Here is a 25724-nt window from a genome sequence, read left to right as displayed (position 1 = left end):
CCCACCGATTGGGAGAAGATCTTTACTAGCCATACAACGGACAAGGGTCTCATATCTAAAATATACTTGGAACTCAAAAAATTAAACCACCCAACAACAAATCCTCAAAGAAACAACTGCCCAAGAAATAAGTGGGCGAAAGACTTAAAGAGAAGCTTCTCTGAAGAAGAAAGAAGGATGGCCAATAGACACATGAAGAAATGTTCAACATCCCTAGCCATAAAAGAAATGCAAATCAAAACAACATTGAGATATCACCTCACTCCAGTTAGAACAGCAAAAATCAAGAACTCTAACAACAACAGATGCTGGAGGGGATGTGGACAGAAAGGAACCTTACTTCATTGTTGGTGGGAATGTAAACTTGTTCAACCACTTTGGAAAGCAGTATGGAGGTTCCTCAAAAGACTTCACATAGATCTCCCCTATGATCCAGCAATCCCACTTTTGGGCATTTACCCAAATGTTTACAAACAAGACCACACTAAAGCTACCAGCACAACTATGTTTATTGCAGCATTATTTACCATAGCTAAGATATGGAACCAACCCAGATGCCCCTCAGTAGATGAATGGATCAAGAAAATGTGGTATATATACACAATGGAATTCTATGCCTCCATCAGAAAGAATGACATTTCCCCATTTGTTAGGAAATGGAAAGGTTTGGAAAAAATTATATTAAGTGAAGTAAGCCAGGCCCAAAGAAGCATAGGTCCCATGGTTTCCCTTATTTGCAATATCTAGTATAGGTATGAGTCAAGCGGAAAAGGTCAGATAATGTGATGTTAGGAAAATGAACCCTTAAATATGTATTTTAATGTTTTCGTTTCTTTCATGCATGTGTTTCTAATGCATTTATAAGATTATTTCTTTGTTGCTTTGTATGTCCCTCCCCCACAGTGTAACCCCCGCTTTCACTATATTTGATGTCAGTATAACATGTGGAGGAGATGGGGACAAACAAGTCGTTTAAGGATTCAGGTGGACCTGTTGCAACAATGAGAAGTACAAAATATCATGTCAAAACCAACTTTACAATGTCGGTGTGTGTGGGGGGGGAGGGGGGTATAATTGGGTGGGGGGAGGGGGGAGGCTGGGAAGGGAGGTGAAGGGTAAACAAAGGAGGAGGCTGCAATGCTTGGTAAGAAATGTATGCATTATCCTGCCCATGTAATTGTAGCCCCTCTGTACAGTATGTTCTCAAATAAAATAAAATAAAATTAAAAAAAAAAAAAAAAAGGGCTACAGCTGTGATGCAAAGGAAGAAATCACACAGGACACCAAATACTTTGAGTCTTCAGAGGATTTAAGTTAAGGTCCTCTCTTCTGAACTATAGTGTATATATCATCTTCCCTAAAAGTGAAATTTTTGGGCTCAGGAAAAAAAACTCAAAAACAAAAGGCCGATAAAGGAAATGCAAACTCAAAACAACACTGAGATTGTTTCATCCCAGTAAGAGTGGCCATCATAGAGAATTCAAACAGTAACAAATGCTGGCAGGTATATGGGAAGGAAAGGAACCCCATTACCCTGTTGGTGGGAATGTAAAACTAGTAGTACAACCACTCTGGAAGGCAGTTTGGAGATTCCTCAAAAAATTAAACATAGAACTTAAACTACAATCCAGGGACACCACTTTTGGTCATAAACCCAGAGCATTATAAGTCAGGATACAATAAAGATACTTGCACACTAAGTTCATTGCTGCACTATTCACAATAACCAGTTCACAATAACAAAGTTATAGGAACAGTCAAATGCCTTACTATGGATGAATGGGTCAAGAAAATGTGGTACATACATACAATGGAATTTTACTCATACACTTAGAAAGAATATTATCTCATTTGTAGGGAAATGGATAGACGTAGAACAAATCACTTTAAGTGAAGTAAGCCATGCTCAGAGAGACAAATGGCACATGTTTTCTCTCATATAAGAAAGCCAGACCTAAAATACAACCATTTGTGATAACATACACTGGGTTCAATATCTTTACACACAAATAAACTGACTAAAGGAGGGTATACTCAGGGGAGAAATCCAAAGGCATAACTTCTCTGAATAACTCAATGAACTGTTTATCAAACAAATACCAGGAAGTGGAAACATGTTATGAGGGATGGGTAAAGGGCGCTGGGACATAAGACTGGAGGGAGAGGGTGCAAACATAGTCATTTATATTCATAAAATGAAAAATGAACTACATAACTTGTAGGGCTAGGACTCCAGAGAGAAAATGGGAACAATAGAAGAAGGGATGACACCGACCAAGAAATATTGACTTAAAGCATTGTAACCCCTTTGTACAACAACTTGAAGGAAGGAAGGAAGGAAGGAAGGAAGGAAGGAAGGAAGGAAGGAAGGAAGGAAGGAAGGAAGGAAGGCAGGCAAAAAAGCCTACTTACAACTATGAAAAAATAAATACATGAGGGACTGACTGGTACCAGTGGCTATCTATAATCCTAGCTACTTAAAAGGCTGAAATCTGGAGGACTGAAATTCAAAGTCATCCCCAGAAGGAAAGCTCATGAGACTGCATCTCCAAAATAACTAGCAAAAAGCTGGGCTGGAGGCACTGGTCAAGGGGCAGAGTGCCAAAGAGCAAGCATGCCAAGCAAGCATGAGGCACTGAGTACATTACCTCATCTTGAGGGAGGAAAAAAAACCATGAAGGCCCCAAAACGCTGTGTTATGATTTTTCTGTATTTACTATAGGAAATTTAAATTTAAATTTTATTCATTTTAAAGCAGTTAACTGTTTCACAACAAATAACTGTACTTTCTGAAAAAAGTTAAGAGTGATATTATTTTACCTATCTTGGCTTAATAGAAAACTATTCAGGGGGCTTTGAATGGTGGCTCAGTGGTAGAGTGCTTGCCTAACATGCATGAAGCCTGGGTTTGATTCTTCAGTACCACATAAACAGAAAAGGCTAGAAGTGGTGCTGTGGCTCAAGTGGTAGAATGCTAGCCTTGGGAACAAAAAAGACTCAGGGACAGAATCCAGGCCCTTGGTTCAAGCCCCAAGACTGGCAAAAGAAAAACAAAAACAAAACCACATACGCACAAAAAAAAAAAAAAAAACAACCCACAACTGTTAGTTCAGTTCCAGTTCCAGAATCACATATCCCTTAGGCCCTAGAAATCTCCAGTGTGCAATGATAAAAACAAAAATGGGAAAGGCAAATTTTATCTTAGTTCAAATACCATTTTGACCTCATGAAGTTGCAGCAAGTCTTGGGACTCCTTGGAATCCCTGGCTCTTATTTGAAGAACCAATGAGAGGTTTGGTGCAATGGTTTACTATAATCCCAGCTACTCTGGACTCCAGTATCCAGAGGATAGGAGGGGGTTGCCCCCGAGCAAAACTTGAGACCCTCTTTGAAAAATAACCTAAAGCAAGAAGGACTTTAGGCTACAAAGTGTAGCTTAAGTAGAAAAGCCACCACAAGATACTGAATTCAAACCCAACATTCAGGACACTGAGATACAAATTTTAGGCAAGCCTGGGCTATGCAACAAGTTCTAGGCTAGCCTAGGCTACAGTAAGAACCTGTCTCGAAGAAACAAAAAGCCAGTAAGAGTAAAGGCAATATAATGAAGCAAAGACAGTCCTCTGTCTTTGGTACTGAACAAATAAACAAATAGTATTTTTTTAAAAAGCAATCTATATAGACCTTACACTTTTCACAAAATAAAATAGATCACAAAACTAAATGCAAAATACAAAACAATAAAGCTCTTGGAAGATAACACAGAAAATCTAGATGACCTTGAGATTGGTCATTACTTTTTAGACACAACACTGAAAAAGTGATAAGCTACTTTTCACTAAAGTTAGAAATTTCTGTTCTGTAAAAGACACTGTCAAGGAACAAAAAGACAAGCAACAGACTGGGAGAAAATATCTGCAAAAGCTATGTCTGATAAGGGACACTTGTTTAAAATATAGATACAACTCAAACAAAAGAAAAAAAATGATTTTGACTATTAGAAAGGATCAAAGGCGGGGCTGGGAAGGTGGCTCAGTGGTAGAGTGCATGCCTTGCATGCCTGAGGCCCTGGGTTCCATTCCTCAGCACCACATAAGCAAAAATAAGCCGGAAGTGGCGCTGTGGCTCAGATGGTAGAGTGCCAGCCTTGAGCTGAAGAGCTGAGGGACAGTGCCCAGGCCCAGAGTTCAGGCCCCCGACCGGACCCAAAAACAAAGAAAGGATCAAAGGCCTTAACAAAAACCTCATTAAAGATAACAAGTAAGCACTGGAAAGATGCTCTACATCATTAAGACAATGCAAACCAAGACCCCCCCTCAAAAAAAAATACCAGTAAAATACTTCTATGAGAATGGCCCAAATCCAGAAGTGACGATACCAAAAGCTGTAGAGTATGTGAACAGGAACCCCAGTTCATGATACGAATAAAAAAAAAAAAAAAAAGATGCAATGGCAGTGACATTGGAAGAGTTTGGCAGTATGTTATAAAACCAAATATATTCTCTCTCTCTCTTTTTTTTGTCAGTCATGGGGTTTGAAGTCTGGGCCTGGGTGCTCTCCCTCAGCTCTTCAGCTCAAGGCAAGTGCTGTGCCACTTGAGCCACAGCACCACTTCCGAGTTTTCTGGTGGTTAATTGGAGATAAGAGTTTCTCAGACTTTCCTGCCTGGGCTGGCTTTGAATCGCAAGCCTCAGATCTCAACCTCCTGAGTAGCTAGGAATACAGGCTTGAGCTACTGGCACCCAGCTCCAAACATATTCTTACAACACACAAACCAATGGTTAACAGTTCAGCTTAACTCATAACTGCCAAAACTTGGAAATATCCATGCAATAGAATATTATCAATAGCAAACAGAAATGAGCTACTGTCATGAAGTCATTGAAAAATCTTAAAAGAACCCAATCTGGAAAGGCTGCATACTACATGATTCCAACCATAAGACATCTGGAAAGGGCAAAACTATGAAGATAGTTAAAAAAAAAAAAAAAATCAGTGGTTTCCAGGGATTTGGGAAAACAGAACATTTTATACACACACACACACACACACACACACACACACACACACACACACACATACACATATAACATATATATATACACATATACACATATATAACACTGTAATAGAGATATGTATCATACATTTGCCTATACCCATGGAATGTGAACCCTAATGTGACCTATGGACTCTGGGTAGCAATAAAATGTCAACACAGGTCACCAGTTATCTAACTGACAAAAAGTCACATTGAGATGACAGAACAGGTGTCAATACTTGGGTTTAAATCTTCATTCACCTTTCCTTAGATGAGTGACCTTGGGAGAGCAGAGCCTCCATCACTCAGCTGTTAAGAAGAATGAACTTTTTAATAAAGTATTCTGTATGCAAGCATACAAATAATTGTCAAAAAATAAAATTATAGGCATAAGCATAAAGAATACATACACTACTATCTACGGACGTAACTTGAGAAGTCCTTAGCAATTGGTCAATCTGGCAAATCACAAACCTCTGAACTTTTAGTATGAAGTCTTATTAGATTCCCTTTTAAATGGAGTACTGGCATTTCACGACTATAATCGTAGCTCTTTTCAGGAGATTGAAATCAGTTTGAAACCATTCTGGGCAAATTTGAAACTCTTAAAAAATAAAACAAAAGGGCTGGGAAGGTGGCTCAGTGGTAGAGCGCTTGCCTTGCATGCATGAGGCCCTGGGTTCGATTCCTCAGCACCACATAAGCAAAAAGAAAAAAGCCGGAAGTGGCGCTGTGGCTCAAGTGGTAGAGCGCTAGCCTTGAGCTAAAGAGCTGAGGGACAGCGCCCAGGCCCAGAGTTCAGGTCCCACGACCGGACCCAAAAAAATAAAATAAAATAAAACAAAATCAGAAGGCTGGAAGTAGAGGTGGGCTTAAGCGGCAGAGTGCCAACCAAGAGTGGAAAGCAGAAAAACCAAGCAAAGAAAAAGGCCTGGAGTTCAAGCCCTCGTAGGGGAGGGAGCGGGGGGAGGTGTGAGGGGAGAATTCCTTTTTTAAAAGCCAGGTACCACTGGTTCACATGTAATACTAGCTATTAAGAAAGCTAAGGTAAGATGTGAAAGGTCAGCCCCAGTAGAAATGTTCCCTAGACTCTATCTCCAAAACTAAGGAGCAAAACGCAGGGGTGGAGGCATGGCTTCAAGTAGCAAGCTCAAGGCCTTGACTTCAAACCTCAGTCCATCACACACACACACACACACACACACACACACACACACACACACACACACACACACACACACACACACACACACACACACACACACACACACACACACACACACACACACACACACACACACACACACTGCATAGGTCAAGGCCTTGACTTCAAACCTCAGTCCATCTCACACACACACACACACACACACACACACACACACACACACACACACACACACAACCATTGCATAGGTCCACCAGACACACACACACACTTTCCTTTTAAATTGGTATAAGACAAATCTAATTGTACAGAACAATTTTCTATAAAAAAAAATTACAATATCAACAATGAACATGAAAAATTCTAAAAGGTCAAATCCAAACCTTTGATTCTCTAAGAACACAGGGAAACAGAATACAAAGTAACGGAAATGCCAGCTTGGCCACCAAAAGAACAGGAAGAACAAATACTGAGCCTTCATTTTGAAAGTTTATAAAGTTCTAACCCCTGGCCAACAAGCCTTTACATTGATTTTTCTAACTTCTTTTACTTTTTTAAGTCCTTTTGAACCAAGAAAGAAACAAAGGTGATTTTCTACACATTATGATGTACTTTCACATTCTACCTTTTTTCACATTATACCATGTGTACCACTATGCCATATTTAAAGTGGCTTTCACATTAAATTTTCTAAATGATGATTAAGGTCAAAATAAACAATTTGCCGGGGATCAGGCTCACTGCCTGTAATCCTAGCTACTCAGGAGGCTGAGAGAGATCTAAGGATCTTGATTCAAAGCCAGCCCAGGCAGGAAAGTCTGAGACACTTATCTCTCCAATAAACCACTCAGAAAATTGGAAGTGGCATTGTGGCTCAAGTGGTAGAGCCCTAGACTTGAGCTGAAAACCTGAGGGACAGTGCCCAGGCCCAGAGTTCAAGTCCCACAACCAACAAAAATAAAAAATAAATAAACAATTTTTCCGGGAGCCAGTGGCTCAAGGCCTGTTATTCTAGCTACTCCTGAGTTTGAGATCTGAGGATCAGGGCTCAAAGCCAGCCTACCCAGGAAAGTCTCTATAAGACTCCAGAGAACTGGAAGTAGCGTCATGGGTCAAGTGATAGGGCATCTTGACCAAAAAAGCTCACAGACAGCACCCAGGCACTGAGTTCAAGCCCCAGGACTGGCACCAAAAATATATATTTAATCTAAATAATTTCATTTACATTAAAACTATTCTCGTGATTAGATTATTTTTAAACAAAGTATAGTTTTGGACAGCTAAGTATTTCATACAAATGCTTTGAGAATCATATGAAAGAAACTACTCAGGTTAACTATAGTACTATACTTTTCCTGTACTCTAAATTCAAACCACTTAGAAATTATCTATATATGACATATAATTAACATAAAAAGCATAGCTCAACATATGATATTAAGCATTTCCTAAAATAAGCATACTAGTGTTGTGTTATTACTTTATCAGGATGTTTTACAATTCATCTTAATTACAAATATAACAGCTACAAAAATGACTGTCAGTTGTAGGAAGTTTCTCTCACAGTACAAACTACAGTTGGCTCTCTGTTTCCGTGGGATCCACATCCCGGAATTCACCCAATCTCAGGTCAAAATACTTTGAGGAAAGAAAACATTTGTCTGTACTGGACTTTCTTCTTGTCATTTCCTAAACAATGCAACTATTTACATAGCATTTACACTGTATCAGATGTAAGCAATGTAGACAAGATTTCAAGGGTACAGGAGGATGTGCATGGTTTATATGCAAACATTATGCATGCCATAGAGCATCTATAGATTTAGCTACTTGGAGATGGGATATTTGGGGCCAAACTAAAATCCTTCAAATACAAGGACTGACTGCTACTCTTCTTGATTATGAATGGCCATTAGAGGCCTCAAACTGAACATAATCTTGTTTGTTTTTACACATCTTTCAAGTTTAACCACTCTTTTCACGCCACTAAGGACAATCGTTAACATTTTTATCCCGAACAACTAGAAGCAAAGAAAAAAGATTCTTCTTCCACAGGCATTTAATATAGTATGAATTAAGCTATAATTCATGGATTATAGTCACTTCCTAATTTGGAGGGTTCTTGGCAAGAACACAAAACCCACCACCACAGTCTTAAGGGTTTACAAGGAAAATAACAGTCTTCAGCGTGTTTTTGTAAAATGCTGCCAGTTAAAAAAATAAAATTAGCTTCTACTCAGTCTGAAGCAGTAGGCATTAGTTGTTGGAGACATTAAAAGATGCAAGAAATTTAATCTCTTGCTATTAAAAAAAGTTCCCAAATGAGAAATGATACTGTTCTGTTTTAAAGCCTTAAATTCTTTGTGATGACACCAAGAACTGCTTGTGGAAGTCATTTCCATTCTCTCAAAGATGTGCAAATGTGAGAGAGGAAAGGTTTGTAAACCATTTTTATTGGTGAGATTTACTTAATTTGTTAATGACAGTTTCAAGGACATTTGAAAAGGTGAAAGGGAAAACATTATCACTGTTTTAGGACCTCATTGAGAATAAATGGAGACACCTTATTTACATAGTACTTTAAAAAACTACCAGGTAGATTCAAGCTCTACAAAAACAGACATCTGGGGCTGGGAAGGTGGCTCAGTGGTAGAGCGCTTGCCTTGCATGCTTGAGGCCCTGGGTTCGATTCCTCAGCACCACATAAGCAAAAGAAAAAAAAAAGCCGGAAGTGGCACTGTGGCTCAAGTGGTAGAGTGCTAGCCTTGAGCTGAAGAGCAGCTGAGGGACAGCACTCAGGCCCAGAGTTCAGGCCCCACGACCAGACCCCCCTCCCCCCCCCAAAAAAAGCAAAAACAGACATCTGAAAACATGACAGCCCTAGAGAGAAAGAACTACAAATGAGATTATACCTATACCCAGTGACCATATGCAATAGTAGCTATTACAAGAGAAAAGGCCATTAACATTGATTAAAAAAAAAAAACTCTCATTCGTTGACATGTTAAAATGAAACTCCTATGTACAACTCCTTGAATTTTTTAAAGAAAACTGATAAAAACCACAAGCAAATAAATTTTCTCTAAACAACCTATCTGCCATGGTGTCTAGTAACGTGTAAAAAGAATCACACAGGGGTGGGAATGTAGCTTAGTGGTAGAGTGCTTGCCTAGCATGCATGAAGCCCTGGGTTCAATTCCTCAGTACCACATAAACAAAAAAAGCCAGAAGTGGTTCTGTGGCTCAATTGGTAAAGTGCTAGCCTTGAGCAAAAGCAGCTCAGGGACAGGGGCCAGCCCCTGAGTCCAAGCCCCAGAACTGACCAAAAAAAAAAAAGAATCACACTGCTATATCTAAAGTAAAATATGCCTTTATAAACTTTTAGGAGCTATAGCTACTGTTACAATCATTTTTTGAGTCAAAGATGAGGAAAATAGTTCATCTAGTCACAGTTAATTCTTCTTCTCCCTCCACAGTAATAAGCAAAACTAAACAACAAAAACAAAATAAAAAAAGAATAATTAACACAATGTTAGGACAAACAGATTTGATAAAGAAAAATCAAGTAATTTTCTGAAGGGATGTAAACAAGTAGGAATGTCGATGTGGAATATTAGATAAAAGAATATTAGACAGTGGAAATGCATTTAAAAGAATGTTTTATCACAGTGTTGCCCTATAAATACATTCTCCAACAGGCTAAAACTAATCATTGAAAAGCACCTTGCTTGAATGTCAGAAGCACACAAACAGTAATGATTTTCACAAACCCTTTCCATAGGGAAGAAACAAATCACAAAGAATAATGGGCATGTCTGCAGCATTATCTGTTCTAACGGCACTTCATGAGCGAACCATCTTGGAAGAATTCACATTTAGCACTTTTTTTTTAAGTACAAACCTCACAGCCAAAGTCAAAATGAAAACAGAATTCCTGTCTGTGAATTGCCTTTCAGGACATGCTCACTCTTGCTTCACAAGGTAAAGCAAATTAATTTTCATGTATGATGAAAGTCGGGAGGGCTAATATGTCTTTAGCCATTTAAAAAGGGAACTAACAACTGTGACTACACTTCCCCCCCCCCGAAGAGTTTCAGGTCGAAGTTCCTTTGACTGAGGGCTTCAGTGATCCATTGAGCTTTGTACCCTGAGATGAAAGAATGTAAAGAAAAAGGAGGCAGAGGCTTACAGGTGGCTTCCAGGTTTGGAAGAAGAAAAAAAATGGGGGGCGGGAGGGGAGAGTTGGTTCTGTTAACTGTAGCAAGTTAGTGAAAGGAGTCATAAAAACCAAGAAAACTCCGTTTCTCGAAAGACAGCTTCAATGAAAAGACAGCCAAACTTCAGTATCAAAAAGTTCTTCCGCCAATGTATTTAACTAGATGGTTATTTGTAGTTTATTAATCCATTTTGAATCCCAACCGTCTATGTTTCGCCCTCAAGCTTCGAAGTTCAAACGGCCAGGGTAACCGACTCAGGAACTATTAGGATCTGCAGTCCCTTCTCCCGACCCTCATCTGAATGTTTAAAAAAAAAAAAAAAAAAGGAAGGGAGGCTGACATTCACAACTCGTCCCCCTCCAAAGCCAGGGCGACACAGCGATTGCATTCCAACGGAGAGAAACAGAAATGCTAACTTGCCACAAAGCTTTCCCAGACCAAACCCAACCCTTTGACTGCTGCTCCCCCACCAAGATGATTGGGGGGGGGAGGGGAATAAAAACTGGAAAACGGGGTAAAACTGACAAGAAAATGAGTCGAGGGAACTTAACGGAAGGCGCTCGAGGTAAAGAAAGATCAGCCAGAAGTGGAGAGAACGGTGACGGAAAAGAAAAGCGAGAAAAGGAAGGGAGATTTTTTTTTTTAAACCAGGAGAAGAAAAGGAAGTGGGAACGGCTTCGAGGGCTGCGGCCTAAGAGGGACCTGGGTGCCACTGGATGTCTACGGAACCCCGAAAAAGGCTAATGGGAAGACAATGGGGAGGTAGAGTCCCGGAGCGGCGGGGCGACGCTCCAGCGAGGGCGACCAGGCGGCCTGGAACGGCCGGCACCGAAGGGCAGAGGCTGCAGCAAAGCAGAGCTGGGGTGAGGCGGGGGTCCCCGGCCGCCCAGGAGGAGTGGCCAGTACGATCTGGAGACGCGGGGTGGAGGAGACCGAGGCCGCGAAGGCAGGTGTGATGGAGGCAAAAAAAAAGAAGCAAAGCCCAGAGGCTCGGCCGGCCGCAGGGAGGGGGGCGGAGGGCGGGGAGGGAACGGGCGGCGGGGCCGGGGGTGGGGGGTCGCACTCACAGTCCAGGTGCTTCTTCTTGGGCCCCATGATCTCGTGGGTCGTGGCCTTGCATACTGTCTTGGACACCGCGGAGCCGGTGACACTGTGCTGGGCGGCGGTGATCCGGTCCGTCAGGCTCTGGCCGGACATCTCTGCGGCTCCTCCGCCCCGCGTCCGCTCGGCAGCCGCCGGGGACCGGGACCCCCAAGCGCCCGAGAGCCCCCGCCCCCCGCTGCACCCCGACCCCCACCGGCCTCCCCGCCCGCCCGCCCGCCCGCCGGCCTGGGGCGGGGCTCAGGGCCGCGCGCCGCCGCTCGGCCCCCGAGAGAAGCGGCTCGCGTCCCCCACGGGGTCCGACCCGCTGTCGGGCACGGCCTGGCCCCCCCCGCCGCAGCTCAGCCCACCCCGCCTCTGGTCAGCTGGAGCCGGGCAGGGGAAGAGGGACAGGCAGCCGCAGGAAAATGGCGGCGCCAGGCTCCTCCTCGGAGCTTTCCGGGCTGCCCCGGGTCACGTGACTCGGGCGCCGCCCCTTCTTCCTTCTCCCGCCCCTTTTCCCTCCGCTGGGCTCGGCGGGGGGGTGGGGGGGGGAGAGCGGGGCGGCGCCCGCGCCTTACGCGGAGGAACCCGCCGGGCGGGCGCAACAGGAGGCCCGCCCGGGGGCCGTGCGCGGAGGGCCGCGTCACGTGACCCCGCTGCCAACAGGTCGCCCCAGGCTGGCGGGGGGTCACAGAGGGGGGCGGGGCGGGCCGCAGGGGCGGGCCGGCCCTGGGGGCGGCGCTGCTCCCGCGCCCCTCTGGGACCCCCACTCGCACCCCCATCCTCGGAGCGCCTCCGTGTCTGCCTTTCCAGCCGGAGGCCTGACAAAGAGGACGTGCAGCTGCCTGCTGCCTGCTGCCTGCGGGGCGTCGGGGCCCCAGCTCCCGGGGCTTTCCTAGCCATCGAGAATGCGCTTGCGGACGCCCCCAGAGCCGTCCTCCGGGCTTAAAGGAAAAGACTCCGTCCGCCTATTTTCTGAACCTAACAGCAGGCCTGGCTCGTTTGGAGGGGGGGGAACTATTGAAGCTCCCCCACTTTATTTACCACCGATGGGGTTTTGGGGGTCCCCCTCCCCTACTTTTTTTTCCTTGACAGGCTTGGAAATGTCGCCTGGTTTTGTTTATCTCTACTATAAAAACTCGACTGTGTTCTGGCAGTCTAAATTTAGATACAAAGCCAGGCAGTATTCATTCTCCGGGTGTCAAAGGGGACAGGAAACACATAGCTTCTCTGGAATTTGAAAAGGGAAGTAGTAGGATGATGTCAACCGCGATTAGCTTGACCCTACAAGGCTGACTGCTGTGGAGATTAAAAGGTCCAGGCCATAGAAGGAAGTGAGGGGTGGTAAATGGAGAAGTCCCATTCAAAGAGTCAGACATCAGTTCTGCCCTCTCCCCTGATTCAGTCGGTCTTCCCTTTGGCTTCTTTTCCTGGGTGAGCCAGATTTCCACGGAAAGACATTGATAGAGCACTCTAGGCATTTTTAGAGGAACTATTACATCTTGAGAAACTGCTGTCACGGTATCCAGATCTATTAACACAGCTTTTTAAAATGTTATTAGGGCTGTACATTTAACTCAAGGTTAAAGAAACTTTCAATCTCTGTGAATGTTAAATTACCATCATAGTCATATGTAATCCTGATAGTTTCAAATGAAATGCTAACATACTCAGAAAATCTGTGTACACCATCTGGCTAAACAAATCCAAAATACTGTGCTTCAATATGGTGACTCTCAAAAGATGCAAAACTAATAGATAGTTCACATTTTATGTATCATGTCGCGAATTTTGTAGTCCCACTCCTACACACATACACACTCTATATACACACATACACACACACACTTTTTCTTCTACTATACCTGGTGAAACTGCAACACCATAGCTTTTGCCAAGAACTTACAGCTCTTAAACCAGCAGGCTTCATCCTTGTCAAACCAGCCTCAAATTTCACAAAACTCTAATGGCTTCCCTCAGTGTATCTGCAACCCATTGGTAGTTTGTGCCCAGTTTGCCACCCAAAGTCTTATCAGACAATGGAATTACCCATCAGATAATTACCCATCATTGCTGTTCATTTATGGATTCACTGTTCGAGGTACTGGTGTCCTGAACCTCTGTGCTGATAAACCTCAATCTGAGGTTCAATACTAGCATAGTCTACCAAAAATATACTCCATTTGGGAAATGGAAAAGCTATTACTAAGCACACAGCTGGAAACATATTTTTATACACTTAGATATTGTAGGAAAGTATTACACTGTTAACAAAGAAGTTCTTTGTAATCATCTCCATGCAAATAATTGAGAACTTGTCCAACTTTTAACAAAATACCTTCTTAGCCAGCCATGTGGCTCAAGCTCAATATAACCTGAGTATCAGGATGATATGAGGATCTGAGTTCAAAGCCATCCCAGACAGAAAAGTCTTATTTCCAATTATCCAGCAAAAGACTGAAGTGGAGGTGTGCCTTTAGTGGTAGAATGCAGGCCTTGATCAGAAAAGTTAAGGGACAGCACTCATGCCCTGAGTTCAAGCTCCAGTACCAGCATAAATAAAGAAATATAAATAAATAAAAGTAGCTTCTTGTTAGAAAGATTATTTTACTATTTTCTGAGCTACATGTTATAAATGCCTAATATGTAAACACTTAGCAATTATTGTAGAGGTCTATATACAGTTCAGAACTGAAAAATAGAAAATACAGAGAAATATGGAAGATAGAAGATTGTTGAGAGGATAGGAATCATTTGTCTACATTATTTGCTTACATTTTCACTATGTTCCAAAATAGAATTACCTAGTTCTAATCAAATTTCCTCTGTCAATTCAAGAAGTATCTCTGTGAAATCCTGTATATTCATCAAACTGTATGAATAAAACTTGTCTCATTCTCTTCCACCATCCCACACTTTTAATCCATATGACCCTCTCCTTTATTTACTTATTTTTGTTTATTTATTTTTTTGGTCAGTCATGGGGCCTGAACTCAGGGCCTGGGCACTGTGCCTGAGCTTCTTTTGCTCAAGGCTAGCACTCTACCACTTGAGCCACAGCGCCACTTCTGGCCTTTTCTGTGTATGTGGTACTAAGCAATCAAACCCAGGACTTCATGCATGCTAGACAAACACGACCACTAAGGCACATTCCCAGCCCTTTATTTTCTGTTTCTATTAGTGACCTCACCACCTGCAGAGAATCCCCAGTTAGAAACTTGCAATGCATTCTGAGTCCTCTCATTTTTTTCATCGAGCCGTCTAACCAATCCTGTCAAACCCTTTCTCTCATTAACACTAGTTTTATTGCCTTAATTCAGCATCAATCATCCCTCTCATTCCTACTTCATAACTTAGTAACCAATTTATCTCATGCCTTAACCCTCTAATTGAGATCTTTTTTCCCCCGTGTTTGTGTGTGTGTGTGTGTGTGTGTGTGTGTGTGTGTGTGTGTGTGTGTGCAAGCATGTGCACATATGCTAGTACTAGGGAGGGGGAATAGACTCAGGGCTTGGGCACTGTTTCTTAACTCTTTTCCAGTGTTTTTTTTCTTTCTTTCTTTCTTTCTTTCTTTTTTTTTTTTTTTTCTGGTCAGTTGTGGGGCTTGAACTCTGGGCTGGGGCGCTGCCCCTGTGCTCTTCAGCTCAAGGCGAGCGCTCTACCGCAAGAGCCACAGTGCCACTTCCTGTTTCTTAACTCTTTTGCTCAAGGCTAGTGTTCTACCACTTAAACTACATTTCCACTTCTGGCTATTTGCTAGTTAATTGTAAATAAGATTCTCATGGGCTCTCATGCATGCCCAGGCTGGCTTTGAACCGTAATCCTCAGATCTCAGCCCCCTGAGTAGCTAGATTACAGGAGTAAGACACTGGCGCCAAGCTAATTGAGATCTTTCTAAATCTAAAATCTTTGCACTAAAAAATTTTTCAATAAGCATTTGGTTTGTGTCTCTAAATTGTGGTTTCCCAATTAATGTCTTGGAAACTTAACCACCAATGCAACAGTGTTGAGAGGTAGGACCTAAGGGGAAATATCTAGGCCATGAGGGTTGAACCTTCACAAATGGATTCATGCTGTTTATAAAAGGGCTTGAGTCCTCAAGTTACACACAGCAAGAAGGCACTTGCCAGATTCCAATCTCTTGATCATGGACATTTCAGCCTCCAAAACATGAGTCAATACATTATTAGGCATTATCTAGTCTGTCTATGGCTATAGCAACCATGAAGTGGACTGGCTCTACCCTAAATGATTAAACTCAGGACTCAGCCTGGGATGCAAACTACTGGTGACCTCATGCTTACCTAACAACTCATTCAGCATGTACTCAGCTAACATTGTACTACTTATCCTACTTGTATGTAGCATGTGGTTTCACATCCCAATGGACAGGCCATGGTCTTCTTTTGTTATTCCTATAATACTTTGTCTTTCTGATATTGGCTCCTATACTAACCTGGAGGACAGAGAAATCCCAATTGCAGCAGACATAGTAAAATGATGGCTAAATAAATGAATAAAATACTTAAGTCACCCATTTGGTATCCTACCAGCACTAAATCTTTCATTTGATAAAAAAATCTATCCCCTTATTCACAAATATAGTGTGTCCATCCTATAATTATCTATAGCACCATGCTTCGGTATTTTATTAACTCACACTTTCAAAAATATATGTGAATAAGGTATGCACATAGTATTGTCAACTGTATGTCAGGCACCATCTTAGATGCTCAATTTAGTGAGCCAGTGTTGAGAATTAATCAGTTTTCTATTTCAATTATTAACTTGAAGGTCTATTTGCTTTTGCAAATGAACAGTACAAGAACAGCAGGAAACAAATAGCATGTTATTTTCTAGCCCTTTGTAAGTTAAAAAAAAAAAGAGTATGTTTTATAGATATGAGGTGCAGGGAGAAAGAACCCTAAGTTTTTCCCCCATAGGTGCTAGGACTACTCCTGAAGTTTTTCATTTAATTCTCCTTACAATAACTCTAGAAAGTGCTCTTAAGTATGTTAGTACAGGTATACAAATAAGCCCTACATATTAGGTGATTGCCCTAAATCCAAGCCACACTCAGAAAAGTCCCCATAAGACTCTTATCTCCAATTATGATGCACCACCCCATTTCCCCTCTCCCCGCCCTCAAAAACCGGAAGTGGCCCTGTGGCTCAAGGGATAGAGCATTAACCTTGAGTACAAAGAGGCTCAGAGACAGCACCCTAAATTCAAGCCCCACAACCAACAATTACAACAACAACAAAAATACCACACTATGCAAAAAACAAACTATGTAACTGTTGGGCAGGGATCAGAGGCTGAAAATGAGGGTTAACGAATGAAAGGCATTGTCAAGAAGCATAACTTATGGAATTGTAACCTCTTTACATAACTACTAAATAACAATAAAAATATTATTTACTCCATTAACAGAACCCAGTGATTGAAAAGAAAATGTCAAGTGAGAAAAAAATAAGAGGAAAAAAAACATGGAAGAGAAACATGGGCAAAGTTTTTCACTTGATTTTTACTTAAATTTGTTCTCAGGTCCAAAGAGGGCCTAGTAGTTTCCTATTCTACTGTTCTCAGGCAGTGACAGTTAACTCTTGACATTCTGTTAACTAAGCTGATAGGAATACCTAGCAACACATCCTTCCCTTGCCTGTACATGTTTACACTTCCTGATGCAGCTGAAGCAGTAAAAGATGACCTTATAGCATCTTACAAGAAAGTAAGGACTTTTACTAAGTTCTCTTAGAACTCAATCAAGTACTCCACTTCCAAATGTGGGAAATTTATTCAAGTTCTCAACATACACACTTATGATAACAATGACAACATGTAACTTTGTTGGTTACTTACCCTGAGCCAAGCACATTGTATGTATTATCTGTTTCACCCTAAAAAAGCAACTTCATGACCTTAAGTGACAGAGACAGCTTGTGTTCACCAAACTGTTTCTTTTTCCTTCTTAGCACCCAGACTGTTTCCCAGGCACCTTTGTAATTCATTGAAGTCATGTGGTTGATTTCATCTAAAGAGAAGGTGGGAATGATGAAAGCCACTTCTTAAGGCTGTGCTCATAAAACAATGAAATCCTCCGACATGTGTTCCATATGCTCTTCTTTCCTTGAGTAAAGGCTGAATAAAGATTTCAGAAAATCAAGAAGTGATGCAGAAACTACACCTAAAATACACAGGTACATGATAAATTATACAGGACTCTAGGCATTCACACACAGTGAGATCAAATGAGGTTACTCTTAAGGGAGGAACACAAAGGTGCAATACCCATGTGCATCTGATCATATAAAATAATATCCATTGAAATTAACTCTAGAAAATGGAAACAAGAGGTCTTTTCTTTGTTGCTATTTTTGTTTGCTTTTCTTTTTGTCTTGTTTGTCCATTTAGCTATCTTTGGAAAGGAAAGGAAGGGCATAGAAATGGAGGGACAAAAGTTGAACAAATGGGGCTAGGAAGGTGGCTCAGTGGTAGAGCGCTTGCCTTGCATGCCTGAGGCCCTGGGTTCGATTCCTCAGCACCACATAAGCAAAAAGAAAAAAGCTGGAAATGGCACTGTGGCTCAAGTGGTAGAGCGCTAGCCTTGAGCTGAAGAGCTGAGGGACAGTGCCCAGGCCCTGAGTTCAGGCCCCACGACTGGACACCCCCCCAAAAAAAAGTTGAACAAATACAGCAGTGGTACTCACTAGACACTTTTGAAATGAACTTTACTACTTATGGGTGGGGATAGGAGGGAAAAACTGGAAGAGAACATGGAATGAGGTAACATTGTACTTTTTTTTTTTTTTGGCCAGTCCTGGGGCTTGAACTCGGGACCCAGTGCTCAAGGCCAGCACTCTACCACTTGAGCCACAGTGCCACTTCTGGCTTTTTCTGTTTATGTAGTACAGAGGAATCAAACCCCAGACTCCATACATGCTAAGCAAGCACTGTACCACTAAAGCCATATTCTCAGCCCAAGAAATGTACACTTTACCTGACTTATGTAACTGTAACTCATTTGTACACCACTTTTATAATAAATTTTTTTAAATCTAGACGTGCCAGGCACTGATGGCTCACTTCTATAATCCTAGCTACTCAGGAGGCTGAGATCTTAGAATCTCAACAGCATCATGATCTGAGAATTGAAGCCAGCATGGCAGGAAAATCTGTGAGACTCTTATCTCCAATTAACAGCCCAAAAGCTAGAAGTAGAGCTCTGACTCAAGTGGTAGAGAGCTAGCCTTGATCAAAAAAATGCTCAGAGACAGTACCCAGGGCTCTGAGTTCAAGCCCTAGGTAAGGTATCAAAAATATATATAGAGAGAAATTAAAAGCCATAAAATAGAAGAATCCTGGGCTTATAGATGAATTCTTGGAAGGATACTACCCTGGATAATTACATAACCAGGAATACGTATCTACAAAAGTTTTATTTGCTTTATTAAATTATGACTCTGAAATTGCAGTATTCTTTGTTATAAAATTAGTTATCCTGTTGAAACATTTTATTTTGTTCATGCAGATATTGAGACTTAAGAAAAATGAAGTCTCATGGTTAATTTGCTCAGGTATTAGGTGGATGTGTTACTTTTCATCTTTATGATGAATATTGAAGAGAAACAATTTACAGGACAATAATTTATTTGGGGTGAGTTTAAAAGGTTTCGGTCCATGGTCAGCTGGGTTCTCTTGCTTTTAGTCCCATTCACTATGAGCTTTACAATGAGCCTAAATAATTGATTAAGTTATTGCCTTCATGATCCACTCTCTTCTCAATAATATTACCATCTGGGGATAAAGCCTTCAACATAGGAGCCTTTGGGGGACCACTTTATATCCAGACATTAACAGTAGTGGAATCAGTATTAGATTTCAGGTCTATCAGAAATCTATATAGGCTTGCTTGAAGTCCTCATGGAAGTATTTCATAAACTTTTAAAACTGTTACAGACATTCCCTATTGCCTTTAATACACACTGCTTTACTTAGTGTGGCCGCAATGACAGCAGTCATGGCAGTCTCCAGCTTCTCTTAGATATCCTACACTTTGCTTTCTTTCAGATTCTTATGATTTGAATATGAAGTATTACCCTCCCACACCCCCATCCCTGCCAAAGGCACATGTATTAAAGAGCACGTATCTGACTGGTAGCACTAGTTGGTAAGGTCTGGAAACTTCAGGGAGTGGAGCTTCCCTAGAGGAAGTAGGTTAATAGAATAGGCTTGGCTCTGTTTCCTGTCTTCCATGAGGTAAGCAGACCCTTCCTTCCACATGCTTCCATCACTATGATGTTCTGCCTCACCACAAGCCCAGAATTGATGGACTAGGGATGGAAACCTCATCCTTTTGAGTTGTTGATGCCAGGCATTCTGTCACAGTGACTAGAAAGCTCACCTTCAGGGATATGCTTTTTCAGTGTGACTTATCACAGTTCAGCCTTACCACAGGCCCAGAATCAATGGAGCTAAGGACTATGTATTGAAAACTCTGACAGCATGAACTAAAATAAATCCTTCCTCCTTTTTGAGTTGATGATGCCAAGAATTCTATCATAGTGATAAGAAAAGGACATTAATTTTCAAAGTGCCTGACTTACGATGTATTTAGGCCTTTTATAGCTTATAGAGATGATGCAAAAGTAGTTGTTAAATACAATCCTTCCCTTAAAAAAGATTAGCAGACCTTGACCTTAACTGTCATCACAACCTCTCTAACCATGGAGCAAAATGGAAATAGTTTTTAAGAAACATTAAGCTATTTGAGATCCAAGGGCTGAAGATGTACCTTAGTGTGAGAACATTTACCTAGCATAGATAAGGCCCTAGGTTTAATCATTGGGAAAAGTCCTCTGCTAGGTTTAGAATTCAGAGATGCATTAGACATATCACAACTTATTAAGCAATATAATATAAGTATTGCACTGAATACGATAATAACAGACAAAAAGAACTAATTCTTCTGGGATGGGTTGATGGGAGCTTCACAGGAACATAGATATTTGAGCTGTGTCTTAAAGCACACTTGGGAGTCAAAACTGGTTAAATGTGACTATAGAACAGTGCATGTGTATTTCGGAGAGGGAGGTGTTAATCATTCAGCAGCTGTACATTATGGATAGTACTTTAGACCCTGAAAGCATTTAATTGAACAAGAGTTTCTTGCCTTCATGGATCTTATTTTCAAAACAGCTCTATAATAATGAAGAAATAAATATAAAAGAAATAAATATAAGAGTGACATGAAGGGAAAAGAATCAAGAATGACAGGGAAAAAAGAGTATAAACTGGGTGATAAAGGAAAATGTGACATTGGACTAGAAGAGATAGTGGGGGCAATGAAAGTTTTGGGGGGAAGATTAGTTCACATAAAAGCAATATTGACTACCAGGACTCTTAGGTAGAAACAAGATTAATTTGTTTACAGAACAGCAAGAAGGCCAATTTGGCCAGAGAGAATGAAGAAGAAACAGAGGCTTAAGAGGTGATGTCAGATATAGCTAGATTGTGCAAGGCTTTTAAGGCATGCTGAGAAGTCTAGATAATATCCAGAGGGAGATAACCTATAAGAATAGACAGCTAGATCAAGAGCCTTGGAACAAGTTAAACACCACATGAAGTAGGCTGTTTCTACCCAAGACCACTGGAACAAAATCTCTCTGAGTATCATAGTCTATTTTGGATACTTATCCTCTTGGTTTTGTGTCTTTATCTTCTTGGCTTTTTCATTCTCCTGGTTTAAAGTGCTTGATTTTTTTTATTTTTTAATTTTTTGTCAGTCGTGGGGCTTGAACTCTGGGCTTGGGCGTTGTCCTTGCGCTCTTTAGCTCAAGGCGAGCTAAAGAATACTGCTTGAGCCACAGTTCCACTTCCAGTTTTCTAGTGGCTTATTGGAGATACGAGTCTCACGGACTTTCCTGCCAGGGCTGGCTTTGAACCACGATCCTCAGATCTCAGCCTTCTAAGTAGCTAGGATTACAGAGGTGAGCCACCAGTGCCCGGCTAAGTACTTGATTGTTAATGGACAACTTTGTCCTTTACTCAATATCTGTATTCTTTTTTTTTTTTTTTTACTTTTATAGTCCAGCAGTCTTTTATTTTTTTACATGTCTTGGCCATGAATTCATAGGGAATAGGTTCCAATTGCTCAGGCTCCTTTCCATTGGTTCTTACAAAGTATGCTTCTCTGGGTAGAGCAGGCTGGCGCTTCAGTTGAACCCAAGACCCTTTCTCTTTGGCTTCCTTCTTTTTCTAGTCATTTTCCTTCACCAGAAAGCTATCTCCGCTCTTAAGAGTGTTTAATATGCTCAATATGCACATTAATCCTCTTGGCAACGATCTTGTCCTTAACCTGCTTGTTTACAACAATGCCAATAGCATGCTGGGTAACATTGTAGACCCTACCAGTTTTGCCATGGTAACATTTGTGGGCATTTCTTTTTAAACCACACCCATTCCCTTGATGTCTACACTATCACTCTTCTTGTAGATTCTCATGTATGTAGCCAAAGGAACAACTCCATGTTTCCTGAAGGGCCTAGAGAACATGTATCGGGTACCTCTCCTCTTTCCCTTTGTGTTAGTCATTTTGGCAAATTACTGGAAGATGGTGGTTCCAGCCAAAAGGAAGATCTGTATTCTTTTTCCTTTTCTTCTTCTTCTTTTTTAATGCCAGTACTGCTTGAACTCAGGGCCTTAGCATCATCCCTTAGGTTTTTCCACTCAAGACTAGTGCTTTACCACTTGAGCTACAGCTCTACTACTTTCATCTTTTTTGTTGATTAATTGAAGATAGAGTTTCACAGACTTTCCTGCTAGGGTCAGCTCGGAACCATGATCCTCAGATCTCAGTGTTCTGAATAGGGTTACAGGCATGATTTGCCCACACCCATCTACCTTAACCTATATTCTTGATCGTTACCAGAATTAATGCTTCACATCCTGGTAAGGTTTAACAAGCCCTACTCTGGTTAACAGGGGGGAAAAGACTCTTAATTTCAAGATCCAAATAAAGTATGGGACATACTTTTATTGTCTAGTTTTGAAAATCTAGGAATATGTCCTTGAAACGTCTTGAAAACTCCAATAATTTTTGTTTTAGTACCAATCTACATTACATTTACCAGACATATGATCTTCAGTCTTAAATGCTGCTACCGAGCCACAGTGACACAGCCAGTCACACTGGATCATTTACAAATAATCAGCCAACAAAGAGAACAAAAAGGCTTGGTACTTTCAGAGGTCAAATGGCGATGACAAGCCTAGTAGCAATTGCATAGATGATGTATCAGCCCAAGTTGGGCTGAAGATTGTCCAAAAGAATAATGTTTTAAGCCGGGCACCGGTGGCTCACACCTGTAATCCTAGCTACTCAGGAGGCTGAGATCTGAGGATTGTGGTTCAAAGCCAGCCCGGGCAGGAAAGACCATGAGACTCCTATCTCCAATAAACTACTAGAAAACCGGAAGTGGCGCTGTAGCTCAAGTGGTAGAAGCGCTCGCCTTGAGCTAAAGAGCTGAGGGACAGCACCCAGGCCTAGAGGTCAAGCCCCATGACCGACAAAAAAAAAAAAATAATAATGTTTTAGAAATGAAGCAAAAGTTAATAATTTGCAAACTGTATCATTCCATGACCTGCAACAAAAATTACCAAAGCTCTTATTAAGACTAACTTATTTAGGGGCTGGGAAGGTGGCTCAGTGGTATAGTGCTTGCCTTGCATGCATGAGGCCCTGGGTTCGATTCCTCACCACCACATAAGCAAAAAGAAAAAAGCCGGAAGTGGCGCTGTGGCTCAAGTGGTAGAGCGTTAGCCTTAAGCTGAAGAGCTGAAGGACAGCGCCCAGGCCCATAGTTCAGGCCCCATGACCGGAACCCCCCCCCCAAAAAAAAGACTAACTTATTTAGACTCAGTAACTACAAAATAAATGACAGATATATTAATTCAACTGCAACTTTGTACACTCATATGTTCTAGAAATTTATCTAGTTTCCAAATATAACCAATCAATCCTTGCCTAAGATATATCCGCCACAGACCTACCCTATGATTAATACCAAGCCCCTCCTAAATCCTGTAAATGTCTTTTCTTAACTCTTTCCTTTTGAGACTTTAAGACTCAGTGAATGTGAAATCAAGAACTTAAAAAAAAAATTTTGACTTTTTTCTTCTTTGGGGGTGGGCGGGGGGGGGGGGGGAGGCAGTCCTGGGACTTGAACTCAAGGCCTGAGCACTGTCCCTGAGCATCTCTGTACTCAAGGCTAGCACTCTACCACTTGAGCCTCAGTGCCACTTCTGGCTTTTTCTGTTTATGTGGTACTGAGGAATCAAACCCAGGGCTTCATGCATGCTAGACAAGCACTCTACCACTAACCACATTCCAAGCCCTTGACTTTTTTTTTCTTTTATGAAAAAAGTTCTCTCATTATCTCACTAGGTTGTTCAGGCACTCTTCAAACTGGTAATCCTCCTACGTCTGCCTCACAAGTGCTGGGTTACAGGTGTGAAACACCACACCTGCTGTAACAAATTCAGGTTTTTATGTTCAACAGATTTTTCTCATCATTCTTTTTTGGGGGGGTCTGGTTGTGGGGCCTGAACTCTGGGCCTGGGCGCTGTCCCTCAGCTCTTCAGCTCAAGGCTAGCGCTCTACCACTTGAGCCACAGCGCCACTTCCGGCTTTTTTTCTTTTTGCTTATGTGGTGCTGGAGAATCAAACCCAGGGCCTCATGCATGCAAGGCAAGTGCTCTACCACTGAGCCACCTTCCCAGCCCCTCTCATCATTTTTTATATGGAGTAGAAAGGCTAAATCATGCCCCCTTCTCTCTCAAAGATATCAGTGTCATCATCCCCAGACTCTGGATTTCTTACCCAATATGGTTCTTATCCTATAAGGATGTTACAGGTGTGATTAAGCTAAGGCTGAGGCAGTTGTCCTGGGTTATCTGAAAGAATCTAATGTACTCAGAGTGTCCTTATAAGAGGACAGGTGGTCAGAGAGAAAATAAGGCAATTGGAGGTAAAAGTTATTGGCTGTAAGCCAAGGTTAGCCAACCACCTGTAGAAGCTAGAAGAAATAACAAATTAATTCATCTCTAAAGTCTCTGGAGGAACCAGCTCTGTCAGCACCTTCATTTTAGTCCCATTCTATTTGTTTTAGATTTCAAACCTATAAAGGAAGGTAGGTTCTAGAATCTATAGTTCCAAAACCTGACAGTTGTGTTATGTTAGTTTAATCACTACATTTTGTTACAGAAGAAATAGCAAAGGGTTTGGAAAGGTTTGGCTGATTATTTATTTTGATACTGGGGTTTGAACTGGGAGATTTCTCTTCCTAAGTAGGCAGTTTTACCACTAAGGCACACTTCCAGCCCTGAGTTTTGGTAGTTATTTTTGAGATTGAATCTTGGTTCCTACCTGGAAGTAGACTCTGGTAGCCAGGAGAATAGACACAAACCACAATATTTAGCTCTTCCTTGAGAAGGGATCTTGAAAACTTTTCTGGTAGGCTGGTCTCACACTATAATCCTCCCAATCTCAGCCTCCCAAGTAGCTAGGATTATAGGAGTAAGCCATCAATACCCAACTCTAGGAATTTGGATTTTATTCAGAGTGAGATGAGAATTTACTAAAGTTTAACAAAGGAATGGTATGATTTCTTAAAAAATAAAAAATAAAACTTTTGTTTTTCTCAGTATCAGTACTTAAGCTTGAACTCAGACTTGCTCTCTCGTTCAGTTATCTTGCTTATTTGTGGGTACTCTACCACTTGAGCCCTGCCTGCACTCCAACATTCAACATTTGGCTGGTAATTGGAGATGAATCTCTAAGATTGTTCTGACCCAGATAGCTTCAAACTGTGATCCTCTAGGACTCAGCCTCCTAAATAGCTACTGTTACAGGCATAAGCCATTACTGGTGCCTGGCCAAAACAAAACAACAACAAAAAACCCCAACAAGTTTTAAAAGTAAGTATTTGTTGCTATGTGGAGAAAGAAATGTGAAGCAAGAGCAGGATGGAAAACAGGAAGAGCAATGATATAACTTAAATTAGAGTGGAAGTCATGGGTATTAAAATCCAAAGATAGGGGCTGGGAAGGTGGCTCAGTGGTAGAGCGCTTGCCTTGCATGCCTGAGGCTCTGGGTTCAATTCCCCAGCACCACATAAGCAAAAAGAAAAAAGCCGGAAGTGGCACACTGTGGCTCAAG

At 41.6% G+C, this 25724-nt stretch overlaps 1 protein-coding gene and 1 pseudogene across 17 annotated transcripts in view; both read right to left on the bottom strand.

Moving 5' to 3' along the window:
- Window positions 1-11978, bottom strand: part of Picalm (phosphatidylinositol binding clathrin assembly protein) — a 104149-nt gene extending 92171 nt beyond the window's left edge. For 7 of the 17 annotated variants that reach the window (XM_070034829.1, XM_070034832.1, XM_070034830.1 and 4 more), the window contains exon 1: window positions 11491-11707. In XM_070034829.1, the coding sequence (XP_069890930.1) occupies window positions 11491-11620 (130 nt within the window). In that variant the 5' untranslated portion in view covers window positions 11621-11707. Of the gene's footprint in view, window positions 1-11490 lie in introns of all 17 variants that reach the window. The other 10 variants (XM_070034840.1, XM_070034842.1, XM_070034841.1 and 7 more) reach the window with 5 other exon arrangements.
- On the bottom strand, window positions 11978-22116 carry LOC138836555 (sterile alpha motif domain-containing protein 1-like; annotated as a pseudogene).
- Window positions 22117-25724: the final 3608 nt, after the last annotated feature.

This window comes from Dipodomys merriami, unplaced genomic scaffold (genome assembly GCF_024711535.1).
Source record: "Dipodomys merriami isolate MVZ:Mamm:240054 unplaced genomic scaffold, mDipMer1.0.p SCAF_25, whole genome shotgun sequence".
NCBI classification, from domain to species: Eukaryota; Metazoa; Chordata; class Mammalia; order Rodentia; family Heteromyidae; genus Dipodomys; species Dipodomys merriami.
Note: the sequence above shows the minus strand (reverse complement) of the source record. Positions and strands in the feature narration are given on the sequence as shown.